This window comes from Pelodiscus sinensis, chromosome 6, assembly GCF_049634645.1.
Source record: "Pelodiscus sinensis isolate JC-2024 chromosome 6, ASM4963464v1, whole genome shotgun sequence".
In the NCBI taxonomy this organism is placed as follows: Eukaryota; Metazoa; Chordata; order Testudines; family Trionychidae; genus Pelodiscus; species Pelodiscus sinensis.
This window is the reverse complement of record NC_134716.1, coordinates 105335882-105355664: the sequence shown is the minus strand read 5'-3', so window position 1 is coordinate 105355664 and position 19783 is coordinate 105335882. Positions and strand designations below refer to the sequence as shown.

General features: G+C 39.7%; 1 protein-coding gene and 1 long non-coding RNA gene across 6 annotated transcripts in view; one reads left to right on the top strand and one right to left on the bottom strand.

The window, feature by feature from the left end:
• Positions 1-19783, bottom strand: part of CPLANE1 (ciliogenesis and planar polarity effector complex subunit 1) — a 171681-nt gene that overhangs the window by 116596 nt on the left and 35302 nt on the right. For all 5 annotated transcript variants that reach the window (XM_075932522.1, XM_075932519.1, XM_075932523.1 and 2 more), the window contains exons 8-13: positions 15590-15693; positions 15277-15459; positions 12696-12939; positions 8036-8191; positions 6288-7048; positions 1236-1447 (exon numbers count right to left, since the gene is read on the bottom strand). In XM_075932522.1, the coding sequence (XP_075788637.1) occupies positions 1236-1447; positions 6288-7048; positions 8036-8191; positions 12696-12939; positions 15277-15459; positions 15590-15693 (1660 nt within the window). The remainder of the gene's footprint in view (positions 1-1235; positions 1448-6287; positions 7049-8035; positions 8192-12695; positions 12940-15276; positions 15460-15589; positions 15694-19783) is intronic.
• The window catches only part of LOC142829966 (uncharacterized), a 66267-nt gene that overhangs the window by 37314 nt on the left and 9170 nt on the right, over positions 1-19783 (top strand). The gene's annotated exons all lie outside the window — the stretch shown is intronic.

The window sequence follows — 19783 nt, the reverse complement described above, 5'->3', positions numbered from 1 at the left end:
CCTCTGCTTAAGAATCTTCAATTTCTGAGACAAAGAAGGAACTGAAGGGACTGGCTGCGCATGCAGAGCAGCTTCTCCAGTGTGTGCCGGTTGCCCTGCATGCATAGCCTACCGAGGGCACTGCTATCACAATGCTCCCAAGAAAGGGGCAGCAGTGCCCTAAACACCTAAGATGGAATAGCCACAGACACACTCCTCAAAGAAGAAGAAGAATTCTGAATTACAGAATTTCTTGGGCTATACAGTTTTTAATGGTAAACCTCTATTCAAGTGGAATTAAAATTGGTTATACCCTTTTTCTGCAAAGTTTTCATAAACTGACACTTTTTAGCATGCTAATAGTAAATAGGACAAGGCCAACTGTAATTAAAACTTTTTAGGTCAAAAAACATTTAATATTTTATTCATGGTGAGAAGCATTTCACTTCTTCAGCTTTCACATTGCTTGCAATAAAGTTAAATTTATATAATATTCCATTTCATTCCAAAAGACAAAATCTCCCACTGAAGTAAACTCGAGTTTGGCATGCCAAAGAATGTTGTGGGGGTAATGGGTGGATATCAAAGACATCATCAGCAAACTCCTATTCTGGGGGAAAATGGCATAGAACTTTGAAAATCATTTCTATTAATCAGCTGAAAAACAAACATAATGACAAGTTTCAGAGGGAAAGCTGTGTTAGTATGTTTCAGTAAAACAGTGAGGAGTCCTGAGACATTTTAAAAATTAACAAATTTGTTTGGGCATAAACTGCTTGAAGATACATCATATACATGAAGTGGGCTCTAGCACACAAAACCTATGCCCAAAGAAATGTGCTGATCTTTAAAGTGCCACAGAATGCCTCATTGAAGATACAGTGATGTGCTTGAAACTCCATTTATCTACCTAAGAAGGGACAAAGCTATCTCAATCTTGTCAGGGTTCAGATGTGGGGTACCAGGATGTCTATATATTCCAAACTTGACTCAGCAAACTGAAGTAAATTGAAATTTTCCATTAAGTTCAAGAGGTTTAGATGAAGCCTGTCACAAACATAAAACATAAACTGAACATAAAAATACTGCTGCCATAAAATATTAAGATGCTTTAACTGTGAGTTTTCAGAAGTTTGATGAATTCCTACTATAATTATCCCAGCTAATAAATCACAGATCATATCAGTTATTGATAGCAAATAATCTAAGATTCCATACAATTGTCAGCTGATTGCAGTTCCTTCCAATGTACTAACCAATCACAGAATTAAGCTTCCAGGTTTGTTCTAAGGTCTCTCCTGAAGATTGCAGAACTGCTTGTATATGACCTATAAGTTGTGCAACAACAGATTCTTCATGTGCAATCTTCATTTCAGTGAATGGCTTGCCAATCTGAGATGTTTTTCTATTTAGCTGAGTCTGATAGCAAAGTACTTGTTTATATAATAACCGCCACAGTATCATCAACCTGCAGATCAAAAAGTAATAAAATATCATTAACAAAAATTAAATGTTAGTTGAAACAAATGAGTATTTCTGTCTTATCTCTTAAACGTACTTGTTATTTTGTGTATTGTAGTTAAAGAAACATTTTCTTCAGTCTTTCCACCATAAGTTGATTTTCAGTTATTTCACCAATTATATTTACAGGTTGTACCTCCCTTAACTCTGCTCCAGCAACATCCATGGTCTGGAATGACCATGTATATTCCTGGATCACAGAGCCCAGGAACAGGGAATTCTGGCAGCAGGGCAGGAGCACAGTAGGGGGGAACTGGCCACTCAGCCCAGAATTAAGGGAGTGGGGGAGGAGGGCACAGCATGGTGGGGCGTTATAGCCCCAGTGGCTAGGGAGCTCCGGAGCTGTGACCCCAGTGGCAGCCGTGGAGCTCCACCTGCAGCTAAGGAACTGCAACCCTTGCAGTGGCGGTGGAGCTCCAGCCTCAATCCCTGCTGAGGCCACAAAGCCAAGGAGCTACATAGCTCCATCCCCAGTCATAAAGCCAAGCGGCTGCAGAACTATGGCCCCAGCTGTGGAGCTCAGGCTGTGCCACTCCAGCCCTGGCAGCAGCAGGAGTGGCGGCAGCTAAAAAGGCCTGGGGCTAGTGCAGTAACGGTGACAGACTGCCCTAGTCTGGTGGCAGCAGGGGCCATAAGGAAAGGGACCTCCCCTGGTCCAGAAAATCTCCTCATTTGGGACAAGGGAGGTCCAACCTGCTTAAGATTTTAATTAATATAATATTTTCATCATTTTCTTGATGAAATTCTTAGGAAGACCCATATTTTATGGTATTATTTTGCTTGTCTACTAAATCTGTTATTATAAAGCATGTTTATTAATAAATTAGTGATAGAAATGTAGCCGTGTTAGTCTGGTGTAGCTGAAACAAAATACAGGACTATGTAGCACTTTAAAGACTAACAAGATGGTTTATTAGATGATGAGCTTTCGTGGGCCAGACCCACTTCCTCAGATGAAATAGTGGAAGAAAATAGCCACAACCATATATACCAAAGGATACAATTAAAAAAAAAAAGTGAACAGATATGAAGATGGACATCGTACCCAAAGGACTGAAAATGAACAATCCATTAAGATCAACATACTATACCGACTACAGTGAAAGACTGCCTCGCACTATCTAAGAAATTAAGGAATCACCTGCTAAGTATTTTATACAAGAAACAGAAAAACATCAAGAATGACATTTCTAACTTAGAGAGTCTCATCTCAAGACAAACATCCACACTGACTGACACCTTGCAAGACTTTTGTTCCACCAGACAAGAAATCTACTATACACATTTCTATTCTCTACAACAAAGACAAGACAATAAATTTTCCAAACTGCTCCACACCACAGGCTACAACAGCAACAACCTCAACCCACCGGATAATATTGTTAACCTCTCCAGCTACAAACTCAATCCAGCAGAAGAGTCTGTCTTGTCCAGGGGTCTCTCTTTCTGCCCCACGTCCCCCACAAACTGGATACAATTTTGTGGTGACCTTAAAGCTTTTTTTCCCACCGCCTCCGCCTCCGCGAATATTTCCAAACCACCAATGAATACCAATCTGACCTACCAGATCCCCCCTATCAACACCAAAGGAAGAATAATTCTATATGGACTCCCCCTGACGATCGGAATTACAATCTGGATTTCTATATACAAAGCTTCCGCAACAATGCACAGACTGACATTATTCGCAAACCACAACAAGCGACACACAATCTCAGCCACGCTGAACAACATGCCATCCAGAGTCTCAAAAACAACCTGGACATTATAATCAAACCAGCTGACAAAGGTGGTGCTGTGGTCATTATGAATAAGGCCGACTATAACCAAGAAGCAACCAGACAACTCTCCAACACCACATTTTACAAACCTCTCTCCTCTGATCCTACCTCGTAATACCAAAAGAAATTACTCTGTCTCCTTAAAAGCCTCCCTACAGCTACTCGGGAACAAATCCACAAAGAAACACCTTCTGACCCCCAACCAGGATTTTTCTATCTGCTTCCCAAGATCCATAAACCTGGACACCCCGGACGCCCCATCATCTCTGGTATTGGCACACTCACTACTGGTCTATCCAGCTATGTAGACTCTCTCCTCAAACCCTACGCAACCAACACCCCCAGCTATCTCCGAGACACTACTGACTTCCTAAGGAAACTACAAAACATGGATAACCCCCCCAATAACACCATCCTTGCCACCATGGATGTAGAAGCACTATACACCAACATCCCACATGAAGACGGATTACAAGCTATTAGAAACACTATCCCAGAGGACACCACTGCCAACCTGATAGCAGACCTATGTAACTTTGTTCTCACCCACAATTATTTCCAGTTTGAGAACAACTTATACCTCCAGATCAGCGGCACAGCCATGGGTACACGCATGGCCCCACAGTATGCTAATATCTTTATGGATGACCTAGAACAACGTTTCCTCAACTCCCGTCCCCTTTTACCCCTTCTCTACTTATGCTACATCAATGACATCTTTATGATCTGGACGCATGGCCAAGAAACACTGGAGACATTCCACAGAGATTTCAACAACCTACACCCCACCATTAACCTCAGCCTGGACCATTCCACACGAGAGATCCATTTCCTGGACACCACAGTACAAATCAACTATGGAAAATTAAACACCACCCTAAACAGAAAACCCACTGACTCATACAGTTACCTACATGCTTCCAGCTCCCATCCAGCACACACCATACAATCCATCATCTACAGCCGTGGTCACCAACCAGTAGATCGCGATCTACCGGTAGATCTCAGGGGCTCCAAGAGTAGCTCGAGCCCTCTCTGAACTGCGCACCTGCGCAGTGCATTTACATTAGATTTCCTCATGTAATGTAGGCGGGGCTTCAAGGAAGGGGCGGGGCAGTAGATCTTCACCTGTTCTGAGACTTAAAAAGTGATCTTGGGTGTAAAAAGGTTGGAGACCATTGATCTATAGCCAAGCCCTTCGATACAACCGCATCTGCTCTAATCCCACTGACAGAGACCAGAAACTTCAGGATCTCTGCCAAGCATTTATAAACCTCAACTACCCACCCGGAGAAATAAAAAAGCAAATTGAAAGAGCCAAACGAATACCTAGAAACCATCTACTACAAGACAGACCCAAGAAAACCAACAATAAGCTCCCAACTTAAACCTGTCCAACACATTATCAATAAATTACAGCCTATACTGGAACAGGACACTAAACTCCAAGAAGCTCTGGGAGACAGACCCATAGTCTCCTATAGACAACCACCTAACCTCAAGATGATTCTTACCAACAACCACAGGACATACCACACTAATACCAACCCTGGTACTTTCCCTTGCAATAAACCCCGTTGCCAGCTTTGTATTCACTCTGCTGACACCATTATTGGGCCTAACCAAGTGAGTTATAAGATCAAGAATACATATTCCTGCGCCTCCAGAAATATAATCTATGCTATCATGTGCCGAAAGCGTCCGTCTGCTATGTACATTGGACAAACGTCTCAGACACTTCGCCAAAGAATCAATGCCCACAAAACAAATGTTAGACAGCATCACAAAGAAAAAACAGTTTCTTGCCATTTCAACCAGAAAGGACACTGTCTCAATGACCTAATCACATGCATCCTACTTCAGAAGACATTCAAATCTGCACTTGAAAGGGAATCCTCTGAACTGGCATTCATGCTAAAATTCAACACTCTCCGCAGGGGGCTGAACAAAGACCTCAACTACCTTACCCATTACAAAGATAGCTTCCCCAATTATCACCTCTAATACCATTAGCTCACAGACATCTACCCTTCCCCACCTCTAATATCATTAACTCACAGGCATTTACCTTCCTTCCCCCCCCTTCAGTTCTGAAATGTGATTTGTCCTTTTCATATGTGTTCACTTTTTTTAAATTGTATCCTTTGGTATATATGGTTGTGACTATTTTCTTCCACTATTTGATCTGAGGAAGTGGGTCTGGCCCACGAAAGCTCATCAACTAATAAACCATCCTGTTAGTCTTTAAAGTGCCACATAGTCCTGTATTTTATTAATAAATTACAGCTTTTAGTGTTCAGAAGACTCATTCTAAATCATGCACCCACATGTTACTCCCACATTGTTATTTGTTTTAATTAACTTAACAAATACAACAGTACCTTTGTTAAACAAATGAATAACACTGTATTTCATTCTAACAGTATGGAATTACTACACATGCTTCAATAAATTACCAGATTTTTTCAGAGTATTAGTTGAAGTTATTTACTTTTATCAGGTTATTTAGTTGTTTCCATAACATAAGAACATAAGAAATGAATCACCAAATGAAATTAATAGGTAGCAGGTTTAAAACAAACAAAAAGAAGTTTTTCTTCACACAGCGCATAGTCAACCTGTGGAACTCCTTGCAGAAGATGTTGTGAAGACCAGGACTTTAACATAGTTCAAACAAACTAGATAAATTCATGGAGGATAAGTCTTATTAGTGAGGATGGGTAGGAATGGTGTCCCTGGCCTCTGTCAGAGGCTGGGACTGGGCGATGGGGGAGGGATCATTTGATTACCTGGTCTGTTCATTCCCTCTATGGCACTTGGCATTTGCCACTGTTGGAAGGACAAGATGCTGAACTAGATGGATCTTTGTTCTGACGGAGTATGGCCGTACATATTGTTTTAATTGGTGATGAAATAAAATGCTACTGTAATTCTTTTATAATAAAACAGTGAGACATTAATTAAATCCCATTTTTAAAAGTTTTTCATGCAGATTAATAATCATACCTGTTTTCTGGCTTTACACCAACTTTTATTGCCTGAGGAGGGATCTTAAGCAGAGAATTTAATGAATGAAATTTTTGAGCACTGCTCCCATCAAGAACTTGAAAAATAGGCACAATCAAGGAGTCAAGCTCTAGAGAACTGTTAACATCAGAGACTGCAGACATCATCTCATAATGAGGTATGGACTTCCCATTTAGACTATGTGCAACCATCTTCAGTAAATAGAAGCATCCCAACAGGTAATTTGAGAACTGATCTTGTTTCTGAATAAGCAACAGTTTTATAGTCTGTAATGTCAGCTTTACCAAATGCCCAACTGTCCGTCTGTCTGTCACATCCCAGTAAAAGACAGTTAAACACTGATAAAAATGTTTTAAGATACAATGCATCCACAGGTTGGTTTTTACAGACTTGTTTAAAAATGCCACATGGCTTAGTAAAGGACTTTTAATGAACTGGAGAATGTTGAAAAAGTGGGTAATACAGCCAACCGTGTAATTCAACAGCATATCTTTTTCTTGCAAATTTTTTGAAATGCCTATCCCCCAGGCTGCAAGAAGGTTTTTCTTAATTGAATTTAGTTCCATAGATAGGTCATCTTTTGCATTAGTATCATCTTTTGCATGAACAGTGTCAAACATTGATGCAAATTCCAACCGGCCTTGATCAGCTCTACTGAAAAATGAATCAGGTCTTTGGCTGCAGAATGCAGAAGAGATATTCTGAAACTGCTTGTCATCGTCAGATTCATCATCATAATCCTAAATCAAAGGGGGGGAAAAACACACATATAAAATCTGATCTGTGACTATTTCCTTGAAAACAAGGTTAGTAAAAGGGCACAGTGAAGATTAACAGGCCTTATAGAAGAAACCTCTATCCATTTTAACTCATCTAACGTTCAAAAGGTAATTAGCACTTCCAAATGAAAGCTGCAGTAGTTAAAATCCTGTCCTTATTGTTTGGAGTAATAAAGTGGGTATGGTGAAGAGTGATGCCACATGAAAGTCTCTCTGTCTGTCACTCTGTGTATATATTTCTGGCACCACTCTATTTCCTAACCCGTTTTGCTGCCCCAAACAGATACTATTATTAAAAATGTATTAGTCTCTGGTAAAACCAGAACATTGGGTCACATATATATTTGATCCAGTGGTCCAAGAACCATTTGAAAGCACAAAACATGGTGGTTCAGAATGTGAGTAAAGGGAAATTTGCTTTATCAGAAGACATAGCTCAAAAACAAAGTACATGGCAGAATTGTAAAACTATATGAAGAGTCTGACATATAGCAATTCTTTCTAAAGAGGTGATAAGATCTAAGAGGTATACAAGCAGCAATACATGTCAAAGCTTAAAACAGAGGACAGATGTCTTAGTTAGAATTTAAGGTGTAATCCCAATTAAACTAGATTTTAAACAGCAAAAGAAAATGATTTGATAGTATTTATGAATATGTATTTTTGGAAAAGTAAATTAATCTGTGAAAAAAATTGTTTTAAGATGTTTGAAAACCATTAACATCCTGCTAAAACAAGTGATAAGCGAATCAGTGAATTTTCTAAAATCTATAAGCCACAATAAAATTCTTAAAAATGTATTTAATGTAAAATTATATAAGCAAATTTAGTAAGAATATACTATTCAGAATAGGACTTAAAATTGAACCCAGAATATTTTTTTCCTAATTTTTTTTCAGAATTATATCAGATGCATTAATTACAAAGTAGAAAAGTGCTGTTAAATACCTGTAAATCTGCTGTTTTTTCACTCTGTTCTGCTATTTCTTCTTTTTGCAGAAATTTTGGAATAGTAGAAAAGGCAGAATTATGGTTTTGATATTGTTTCAATAGACTAGCTTTTAAAGAGGACAATGATCGCAGTTGCAGCCTTTTCCCTTTAGACTGCAAGAGACAAAATTAAGAGAAAATACTACAATATTATGTATTTGTTGTCTCTAGTAACACCCACAACATGCTAGATTCTTTCCAAACATAAGTGAAATTATTCCTGATCTAACTTACAATTCAAGAGACAAACAGACAAATATAAAAAGGGTTAGGGGAAATGAGTGTATCATAAATAGACAGGTGATGGCATTTGACCATGTCTCTGCAATAGAATGTTGTAACAAAATCAACCCTATTCATTTATTTTTTCTACATATCATGGCAAAAGTGCATATTCAGGACGAATCTGAATGTACTGAAGTAACTGACTGACAGACTTAGTAGGATATTCTGTACATACAGGGAGTGGGAAAGGTGGCTCAGAACTGCTTATGGGAGAAGTGGACTATCACAGATCAGCATGAGTACTTGGTCTTGTACCCTCCACTGTAGGGATGTTAAATATCAGTTAATTGAATAGTTGAGTAATTCAACTAATCTATAGTCCCCGGGGGAGGGGTCTGCAGCCACTGTATCAGAGTGTGGGGTGCCAGGCAGGAGCTAGTCCACAAGGGGAGCCAATTTAAAAATTGTAGACTGGCTGCCTGTCTGCTGCCCAGTGCTGCTGCCTCTGATAAAGAGGCAACAGCAGGGGTGGCAGCAACCCCTGTGTAAAGGGGGTCTGGGCTCCTAGACCCGGTGCAAGACAGAACTGAGCCGGGCTATCTGCCCACCTGGATCCTAATAGACTTTAAATGCAGAGTCGCAGCTGAGGTAGGTTCTATACCTGGCATGAGCCAGAACTGAGCCAGGCTGCTGGCCAGCCAGCTAAACATTTTACTGGCAAAGGTGGAGGGAGGAAATGCATGTATTCTATAGTATTAACATATACACTATTTCTTATTGGTTAACCGGTTAATTGACTATACAATTACATCTCTACTCCATAGTCCCTTGTGAGTGCATCATTATTAGTGATAGGACGGAGGCTCCACTTCACTCAATGGGAAGTCCTGCAATTCTGTTGCTCAAACTGTATATCTTGGCTTCAGCAGAGCCTATTTTACTTGTCTCCTTGTACAGTCTTCTCTCGTGAGCTCTAACAAGAAAATATATGCAATGACATAGCTCAGCTTCTTCAAGATGAAGTATTATTTATTATCCCACAAGAACACAATATTCAAAGAAGCAGGTTAAAATAACCAAGAAAGCTTAAACATATGACTATTAACCAATCTTTATTTTTTCATTGTAAGTTGTGGGCGAGATCCTCTCGGTATAGACCAGGGCTAGGCAAAATATGGCCTGCAAGCCAGATTCAGCATACCAAGTTGCCAGATCACACCCACAGATGCAGCGGGAAGCCTCAGGTAGGCTCCCTGCCTGCTCCGTCCCCCCCACACAGCTCAGAAAAGGGCTGCTGAGCTGTTTGTCTTTCAACTGCTGAGCTGTTTGTCTTTCAACAGCATAATAAACTGCTCCCCACCCCCAGCACAATTCCATTGGTTGATTTCTGGCCAATGGGAGCTGCCAATTTGAAGCACAGGCAGTGCATGAAGTACCCCTCCCCTCAGGCTTGTAGCTATTCACAGACACACATAGGGTTGCCAGACGTCCAGTTTTTGCCTGAACAGTCTGGTATTTGTGGCTCCTGTCTGGTTTAAAAAAAAAAAAAAAAAGGGGGGGGGGCAGAAAATACTGGACTGTTTTTCTGCTCAACAAGTTTGGCCTCTTCCCCTCCTCCCCCCCTTTTTTTTTGTTCAAAAACTTTGGTCCCCCAATCTGGCTTGCAGGCCACATTTTGCCCAGCCCTGGTCTAGGCCAAGTGGATCTTGACCACAACTTAAAATGTAAAAATAAAGATTGGTTAATAGTCGTGTTTAAGCTTTCTTGGTTATTTTAACCTGCTTCTTTGAATATTGTGTTCCTGTTGTGCAGTGGTGGGGCGGGCAGGCAGGGGTTTTGAAGCTTGAATTTCATGTGATATTGCAGGAGTGGCCAGTGGAGGAAATCAAAGAACATGGTTAGAATAACAAGCAAAGACATGGATCTGTCAATTGTTTTTTTTAAGCTACTGGCGGTATCAGAGAGGATAAGGATAAGGAAGACACTACAATAATCATAACAGAAGATGATCAAATGGCCTGAACAAAAGTTTTAGTTGTAGTGATAGAAGGAAGAGATCAGAGCTCCAGAACAGACAGATTTTGGAAGAATAACTGGCAAGATTTCTGTACAGGTTGCATAAATGGGAAAATGGAGGAGGAGTGGTCAACTAGCTTGCCCATAATTGCATGTCTCTGCTGTATACAGTAAAACTCCATTGGTCCGGCATCCAATGCTCTGGCACTCCTGATGGTCCAGCACCATCAGGAACCCGGAAGTGCTGGGGCAGCTGGACAATTGGAGCTGCTCTGCGTCCGGCTTCCCTGATTCAGCCACTGCTGAAATTGACCAGCAGCTGAATCGGGGACGTCTGGAGCAGAGCAGCCAGAGTGCTGCCGGGTTGGTCCCGCAGCGCCGAGGAGCGGTACTACAGGACCAACCCGACAGCACCTCAGCTGCTCTGTCCCGGGCTTCCCAGAATCAGCCGCTGATTAGTTTCAGCCGCGGCTGAGTCGGGGGCACCTGGGGCAGAGCAGCTGGGGTGCTGCTGGGTTTGTCCCATAGCGCCTCCCCTTGGTGCTGAAGGACCAACCTGGCAGCACCCCGGCAGTTCTGCCGTTGGCGTCCCTAATTCAGCCGCTGCTGAAACTGACCAGCAGCGGCTGAATCGGGGACGCCTGGGGCAGAGCCGGACTATCGGAAGAGGGGGCTATGAGGTGTCTGATAGTCCGGCATATTTGATAATCCGGCACCCCTCGGGTCCTAAAGGTGCCATATTATTGGATGTTTACTGTACTCAGTTTATCAAGCTACAATACCACATATTAAAACTAATTCATTTCAAACTTCTCTTCTTGCCTCCAAATCCAGCAACAATCATTCTCTCATACTTGATTTTGTTATTCCTAAACTAGTAACAGCTATCTTCTTCATTCACTAAAACAGATGGTGACCTCAATCCTCCCTCAGTGGATCCTCTTCATCTCTCAGTTGTTCCCTTAGATAGTTTTACTGAAACCTATAATTCCCTCATTTCTAGTGCTCTTAATAAAATAGTATCTCTAAATTCTCAGATTCTCTCACTGTCCTCATTTATTCCACGTAACAGATCTCCATAAACTCAGTACATCTGCTGCCACTTGACAAGCGATGGTGCAAATTCCTGCGGCGGGGGGTGTGTGAGAAGAGGGGGAATCAATATGTTTGGAATGGCCTTTTTGCATTAGTGGTTAAGGATTCAGCCACAGCCGACATTGCCCTTAGAACTGCTTTTTCCTTTTGTTTTGTAGTTTGGGATGATAGGGTCCAGTTGAGACCAGTATTATATTTTGATATATATAACCTTGCTCTCTTCTCTCTGTTCTGTAGCCTAGGAAACAAGATAAGTATGGAGCTGTTCTACCTTGTTGTGTCTCTTGCTTATCCTCATTGGCCCTGCATAATATCTTCAGGGTCAACCTCCTTGTAATCTCTGTAAATTGTCAGTTTGTAGTATAGGATGATTTCATTAGAAATTATATAAATATTAATTAGGGGCGGGTTTAATTGTATTCATTATTTGCTTATTAATATTCATTCAAAAGTAGCAATAAACATGTGAATTAACATACTAGAATAGATAAAAGGTTCTGACTATTGCCAATTCAGGGCCACTCGGACATTGTGTTAATGTCCAAGGTAAACATGCATAGGAAATAAAGTGGTTCCGTTTACCCCATTCGCAACTGGGTCACCTGTTTCTTCTCTAACACAAATTACTTTAAATTTACATTGGAAAAACTTCAAAAGCAACAAATAGTCTAGTAGCACCTTAAAGACCAAAAACATCGAGATGGTATCATGAACTAAGAGCTGAAAGGTCTATGAGGTTTATGTTTTTCATTCAAACTTAGCCCCAGCTGATAGTGACTGAAAATTGTTACCCTCCAATAGCTGTTGATCGATGTAAAATGAGTTGATGGTTTCAATCCAATTGCTATGGAGTTCAGTGGCACGATGATGTTCATATTACAACTAGAAACTTTGTTGACCATGCAAAATTACCTGTTTGTTCACTAGATGTAGCCTGTCCAGAACATTGAAGAACAAGGTATTGTACTGCCCTGTTTTGTTCCATTCCCATTCCATACGTACATAAGAAAATTCAGTTTCATTTAAATTCGGAGCTTGTTTTTTCATATTACTGCCCTTCTAAGTCTGTCTCAAAATCTTCCTCCACAGAGTACTGAAAGGAATGTACTATGATTGTCCTTTCAAAGATTAAACGTGCACGATTGCACTGTTGTCTTTGGAAGCATGTGGTAATACTCTGAGATTATATTGTTTACTATTTTCTCTTTTTTGATTAAAAATTCATTAACATTAAAAAAATCTCTAATATAAAAACAAAAACAACTACGCAACCCACTAGTACCTTATGATCCTGATGTATCTTTTCAAGTCTCTGGGCTGAATCAAGTAGAAGTGACCTCACAACTCCAGATGGTGAAAGATTATCAGAAAATCTAAGTACTGTGAGCATATACCCATCAGAGACAATGAGATAGGGTAATCTTGAGTGTGACGTTACAGAAAATCTCTGTCTCATAAGATCATTTTCAGAGGCAGATGATCCAAGAGAATGATTATTAGAGTCTTGAGACAGAGACTGCTGCAGTCTAGCAAATACAATAAAAATATATAAGAAAAAATACACAGGAAAAAGATTATATGCAAAATTATCAAATGAAAATATCAGAAATACAATATTTTGATTACAAACAATTATTTTGTAATTTGTACATTTTTTCCTCAAAGGGACAAATAAACAAAAGTGTACAAATGCAGATAATAATGTAAGAAACTGAATACCAAATTGGAAATGAAAATAATATAACATGAAATAATATAGAAGTTAAATTCAATACAAAAAAGTGAAACTCATAGGTTTTTTTAAAATCTTAATTAGCTTATACTACAGCAAAAAAGTGACATCCTGAACTTTGTTGTGGACACCTATTATATAGTAACATATACATTTATGGTGCATTATCTGGAAACAGTTCTGTAAAGATTCACACAGATGCTTAACTTTATGTATTATCACTGAGACTATTCAGAAGTTAAGTGCATGATCAATCTTTGGAGGATGCGGTTCTAAATTATTACTAACAAAATAATGTATGTTGAATAATGAAGAACACTAGCATTTTGTCTCTCTTTTAAAAATTAGTTCCTCAGCCATTGTACAACAATAATAATTTTTAAATATGACATGCAGGACTTAGTCCTGCAGTCCTTACAAAGAAAAGTCACATCAAAGTTCACATGCCCTGTATTTGCATATGCAATATAAGACTGGATCCACAGCATTTCCAAATTATTAATGAAACATTTGGATATTCCCATTTCTTGACAATTCAATGTTAAGAATTCCTCTAAAATTTAAGTAGCTGAATGTGTGAATAAATAGCTGTATTAGGGTTAAAGTAATCTTTCCTATATAAAATAATACTTAGCTCCTATAAAGGTCTTCCTCAGCTGATCTTAAAGTGCTTTAACTAAGGAGATCAGCGTCACTATTCCCATCCTACAAATGAAGTGACTTGCCCAAGATCACCTGATACTCCAGTAGCAGAGTCCAAAATAGAACCCAGGTCTCCTGAATCTCAGTTCAATACTCTCTACTCAGCAGTCTAGCTGCTCTATATAAAAATAAAATTCTGATTTTTAAATCAGCCAATGAAAGTGTGCAATGACACCACTTGCAAGAATATACGTTGAAATTATTTTAAGTTAATAGCCAGCAATTTTCTTTATTTCTATATGCAGAAAGTTAAGAGAATGCCTGAAATTTAAATGCTAGTAATAGGGGACCTTAAAGCCAACAGCAAGATACTAAAGAACTTAACATTAGGGAGTTTGGTAATGTTGTGGATTAATGTACTAACTTTTCATCTGTGGAGATGTGGATTCAAGGTTTAGGTTACAATGGAAAAGGAGTTTGTATCTGTTGTGGCAGGATGTGAAGTATTTATAGGAATTTGTTTAAAATCAACAATGCTCAAATAACGACAAGAACTGCAATAACACAGTTGATCCATCTTCAATATGATAATGACAGACAAATACTGTGCATAGATTAACATAAAAAAGGATTTAAATGTACTGGCAGAGTATTGTGCGACATCTTCTGTAATTCTATCAGTGCTAACAATCAGGATTTTGCATTAATGTCAATCTTGGGACTTTCAATTTCACAATAATAGTTAGAGCCCTGCAAATCTGAGGATATCTGCTTATATCCATGGCTCATGCTTGTGAATATGGATGAGTTTAGGCAAAGGAGAGGGATAGCTCAGTGGTTTGAGCATTGGCCTGCTAAACTCAGGGTTGTGAGTTTAATCCTTGAGGGGACCATTTAGGGATCTAGTGCAAATCTGTCAGGGATGGTACTTGATCCTGCTGTGAGGGCAGGAGACTGGACTCCATGACCTTTCGAGGTCCCCTCCAGTTCTAGGAGATAGATATAACCCTGTAAATTTGCAGATATCCATTTTGTATCTGTATCCACGGATGTTAATGCGGATATTTACAGCTTATTTTTGTGGGTGGGGATACAATTTTGTATCCATGCAGGGCTCTAGTTCTATTAAATTAATTCTTGAGCTACTAAAATTACCCTTGCTTAAAAAATTAATCTAAGTTTTTAAACGCTTACCAAAATATGCAGATTTTAGGAAAGATTAATGTGAGAAATATTTAAAAATGTAACCAAGTCCTGAAAGTCACTTAAATAATTCATACTTACATTGCCACAATGTCAATTTTTCAGCAGGACAAGCCATTATAAGAAATAGAAGAATACTATGAATGAGAAAGATATTGAGAAGAGAGATAGAGAAACCAAAAGATTTAATTTGAAAGATGAAACTTATTTTAAATATTAGAAAACTTATAAGATAGATATGATCAAATGATAAAGAAATAAAATATAAACTTTCAGATTGTCTCACCTGTATGTTATTAGAGGATGAAAGGGAATAAACTCTGCTGGTCCAAATTCTATAGAGCAACCAGAAGTTACCAAGGTAAGCAATTCACCCATACAAGTCAATAAGATCAAGGAGCCACGTTTTAACATGCAAGCCAGAAAAAGGCTATCAGGAGTCCAGCTCATGTCACCGACCCAATATGACCTAACAAAAACAAAATCAAATAATAGCTTTTCATGTCTACTTTTCTATCAAATCAAGGTATTAACGATTTTGCTTCTTAGAATAACTTATGGGCAAAAAAAAATTTAAGTTCTAATCTTCAGATACTGACCTGACAAATTTGGATGAAACCACATAATTCTTGCTGCTACAACCTTTAAGGTTACCAGAAACAGTAACAAAATTCAGTGTATTTATAAACAAAATCTGAGTTGCCTGCGAAGTACAAAAAAACAATTAACAATTGACCATAATAAAGCCTTTTAGTACCAAGTTATGCTTCAGATGTGTGGTACTGAAAACATTACTGAATCCAGAAATATCATGGCCATAAAGTTTAAAGTCATAATTATTAATACTCTTAAGTCTACCTTTGATACTTAAATCAACGTGTGATTGGTAATGCATTCATATGGGCATATAATATTATCAACATTCATTAAAGAGGTTAATCACAGGCAGAGCTGGTAGTGCAGACTATACTTAGTTTCACCACTTTTCTATTATAAGATCTCATCTTCAGTTGCTTGTAAATGTGGGAAACTTTAATCATTTGGTCTGAAACCATCAGGTGTCTGCCTCAAACTGAATTATTTTGGAAAATTTCAGATGTAACAGTACAGCCACATCCCAGGAAAAGATTGGGGAATCCATTGCCCACAATAAAAAAATAATTCTCACATTCAAAAGCTCTAGCATCTCTAATCTTTTGAGGAAAACTTTCAAATTTGGCAGAAGCTTGCCAGCTTTGCTAGTACACAAAAGGATGTGCTTTTTGCTATTCCCATGGAAAAGTACTTAAATCTGGCCAAATTAGAAGTCTTTAAAAAAATCTCAGTTTCTTTTCAGCATTGACTTGTTGAGTGTCTGGCAACTAAGTTCTCCAAAGATTCGATCTGAATTGAGCATATTCCATCCCACAGCTATTGGGGCTGAGCTGAATAGCTATAGGGGCTGAGCTACACTTCCTTCTAAATTAAAAACAACAACAGTACTGTAGCACTTTAGAGACTACCCAAAAATATGTAGATAGTATCACACTGCTCTACTCTGCGCTGCTTAGGCCTCAGTTGGAGTATTGTGTGCAGTTCTGGGCACCACATTTCAAGAAAGATGTAGAGAATTGGAGAGGGTCCAGAGAAGAGCAACAAGAATGAATAAGCGGCGAGGAGTCCTGTGGCACCTTATAGACTAACTGAAGTGTAGGAGCATAAGCTTTCGTGGGCAAAGACCCACTTCGTCAGATGCATGTAGTGGAAATTTCCAGAGGCAGGTATAAATATGCAGGCCAGGATGAGGCTGGAGATGATGAGGTGGATCCAATCAAGGAGGATGAGGCCAACTTCTAGCAGCTGATCTGGAGGTGTGAATTCCAAGAGAGCAGAAGCTGCTTTTGTAGTTAGCGAGCCATTCGCAATCTTTGTTTAATCCAGAGTTGATTGTATCAAACTTGAAGATGAACTGTAGCTCAGCAGTTCTGGAATTCACACCTCTCTCTTGGAATTCACACCTCCAGATCAGCTGCTAAAAGTGGGCCTCATCCTCCTTGATTGGATCCACCTGGTCATCTCCAGCCTGATCCTGGCCTGCATATTTATACCTGCCTCTGGAAATTTCCACTACATGCATCTGATGAAGTGGGTCTTTGCCCACAAAAGCTTATGCTCCTAAACTTCAGTTAGTCTATAAAGGTGCCACAGGACTCCTCGCTGCTTTTGCAGATTCAAACTAACACGGCTACCCCTCTGATACTTGAAGAATGAATAAAGGTCTAGAGAACATGACCTTTCAGGAAGGCTGAAAGAATTGTGTTTGTTTAGTTTGGAAAAGAGAAGATTGAGGGGGGACATGATAGCAGTTTTCAGATATCTAAAAGGGTGTCATAAGGAGAAGGGAGAAAACTTGCTCATCTTGGCCTCTGAGGATAGAACAAGAAGAAACGGGCTTAAACTGCAGCAAGGAAGGTTTAGGTTGGACTTTTTCCTAAAGTCCCTGTCAGGGTGGTTAAACACTGGAATAAATTACCTAGGGAGGTTGTGGAATCTCCATCTGTGGAGATATTTAAGAGTAGGCTAGATAAATGTCTATCAGGGATGGTCTAGACCAGGCATGTCCAAAGTCTGGCCCGCGGGCCAATTGCGGCCCATGTTCTGGTTTAATACGGCCCCGCAGGTAATTTGGCAATATCTATCTTTTATGGCCCCCAACGAATCCATATGTATTGAGATGAATACATTGTAAAATCTCAGTTAATGTCAGTTGGTCTAAATCAGTTATAAATATATTTGGACACAACATGTATACTTGGTGTTATGTTCCTGTTCATATTTTTTGAACTTAAAAGTTGACAGACAACCTTTATTACCAATAATATGTAATGTACTTTTCAATGTTCCTGACATATATTTCAGCTTCCTGGATTTTTTTTTCATCTGGCCTTCAGATATGAAAGGCAGAGTGATTTAATACCTGTTTAGATTTGTCATCCATGTGACGAAATGAAAAGTATGCCATTTGCAATAAACTTTGCATAAAATAGTTAATTTGCATTTTATTTTAATAGTTCAAATAATGTCAGACAAAATGGTCGGCCCTCACGCATGTTCACTTCATAAAATCTGGCCCTCTTTGAAAAAATTTGGACACCCCTGGTCTAGACAGTACTAGACTGGTCCTGCCATGAGGGCAGGGGACTGGACTCGATGACCTCTTGAGGTCCCTTCCAGTCCTAATATTCTATGAGCTTTTGTGGGCACAACCCACTTAAAGCTCATGATACTATCTCTATGTATTTTTGCTTAGTCTCTAAAGGTGCTAAAGGGCCATTGTTGTTTTTTAAGTTTTTTTTCCTTCTAACTGCTGTTCACAGATGGTGCAGTTCCTCTAATCACAGGCACCAAAACTAAGGGCAAAGAGTCATGTCACTCCCTATTGTGTCCACATGGATAAGAATAGGAAGAAGCCTGACCTGATTAGAGAGGGAACAACAGTCCTACCTGGAATGAGATCATGACTTATGCTAATGCAGCAATATGAAAATACAGAAAAGATGCCCCTGTCCAGGAGTGCTCTCTCGATCTTGTTTATGAGGAGCGATTTGAGCACTGTAGTGTTGTTGCATGGTGCACTTCAGCTATGTCACTTGAGCTGGTCAAGATTAACTATGGCCCAATGCACTGAAAGCTGGAGAGGTCATGTGAAATTAGCACTGAGAAGTGTCCTTTATCCACTGGCATGAGAAGTTACTGAACTGTAACTGGTGGCTCACCAAGTTATATGGTACCCACCTATATTCCACTATAGGAGGTCATGCATAAACACCACTTGCCCGGAGCTGAAGAATGTAAAAACAGTATCTCTGAAACAACCCTGACACACAGAGGCAGGGCCTTCCTCTGAGACAGAAAGTGGTACAGCCACAACTAACCCCTGGGTGGGGGGGCAGTCACAGAGTACACAGTTTGCTGAATTAATTCCTCTGGCTGGAGAGCGCAAGGGCAGACAAACATGAACTTGCCCAGCTGGGGAACATGCACACCTAACCTGACTGTGCCATGGAGACACATTTCTCACCTGACCCCAAGCTACTGAGGTGAGAGAGAGCCTCAGTGTAGACTGCATATTGAATCCCTAATCTCCAAACTCACCCCAGAGCAATGATTTAAATGAAGAAGAACAAAAATTAATTGAATTAAGGACCCAAGCAGTGCCAGGTAAATCTTCTAGAAAACCTAAAAACCACTAAAATATAAATTATTAAAAATTGTATAACAGTTAAAGCTATTAACAAAACTAATTCTTATTTTGTAGGATAAGCCTGAAGCTATGGACACTGGAGGTTCTAAAAAGGAGTATGTAGGAGTAAAAAGGGAAATGGAGAGGTGCCTCACTTTTTATCTCCTCAAATGAAAAGGCTATTAGCCAGGGGATAAAATGGTGTCCTTGGCCTCTGTCTGTCAGAGGCTGGAGAGGGATGGCAGGAGACAAATCACTTGATCATTGTCTTTGGTCCACCCTCTCTGGGGCACCTGGTGCTGGCCACTGTCGGTAGACCTTTGGTCTGACCCAGTACGGCCATTCTTATGTTCTTATGGATGCATGAGGTGAGCCAAGTCACATGCACAAGCCAAGAGATACTTTTCAAATTCATCAGCTGCAGGTGTATGATGCAATACATAACCTCCCACAGTAGAATACAATAGACACTATTACTCAAAGAATCTTTCATGCCAGGACTATCTTCAGACTGTAGCTTATGAAACATTCAGATACTGTCAGATGCAACATATTGCTTGAGCTTAGCTGT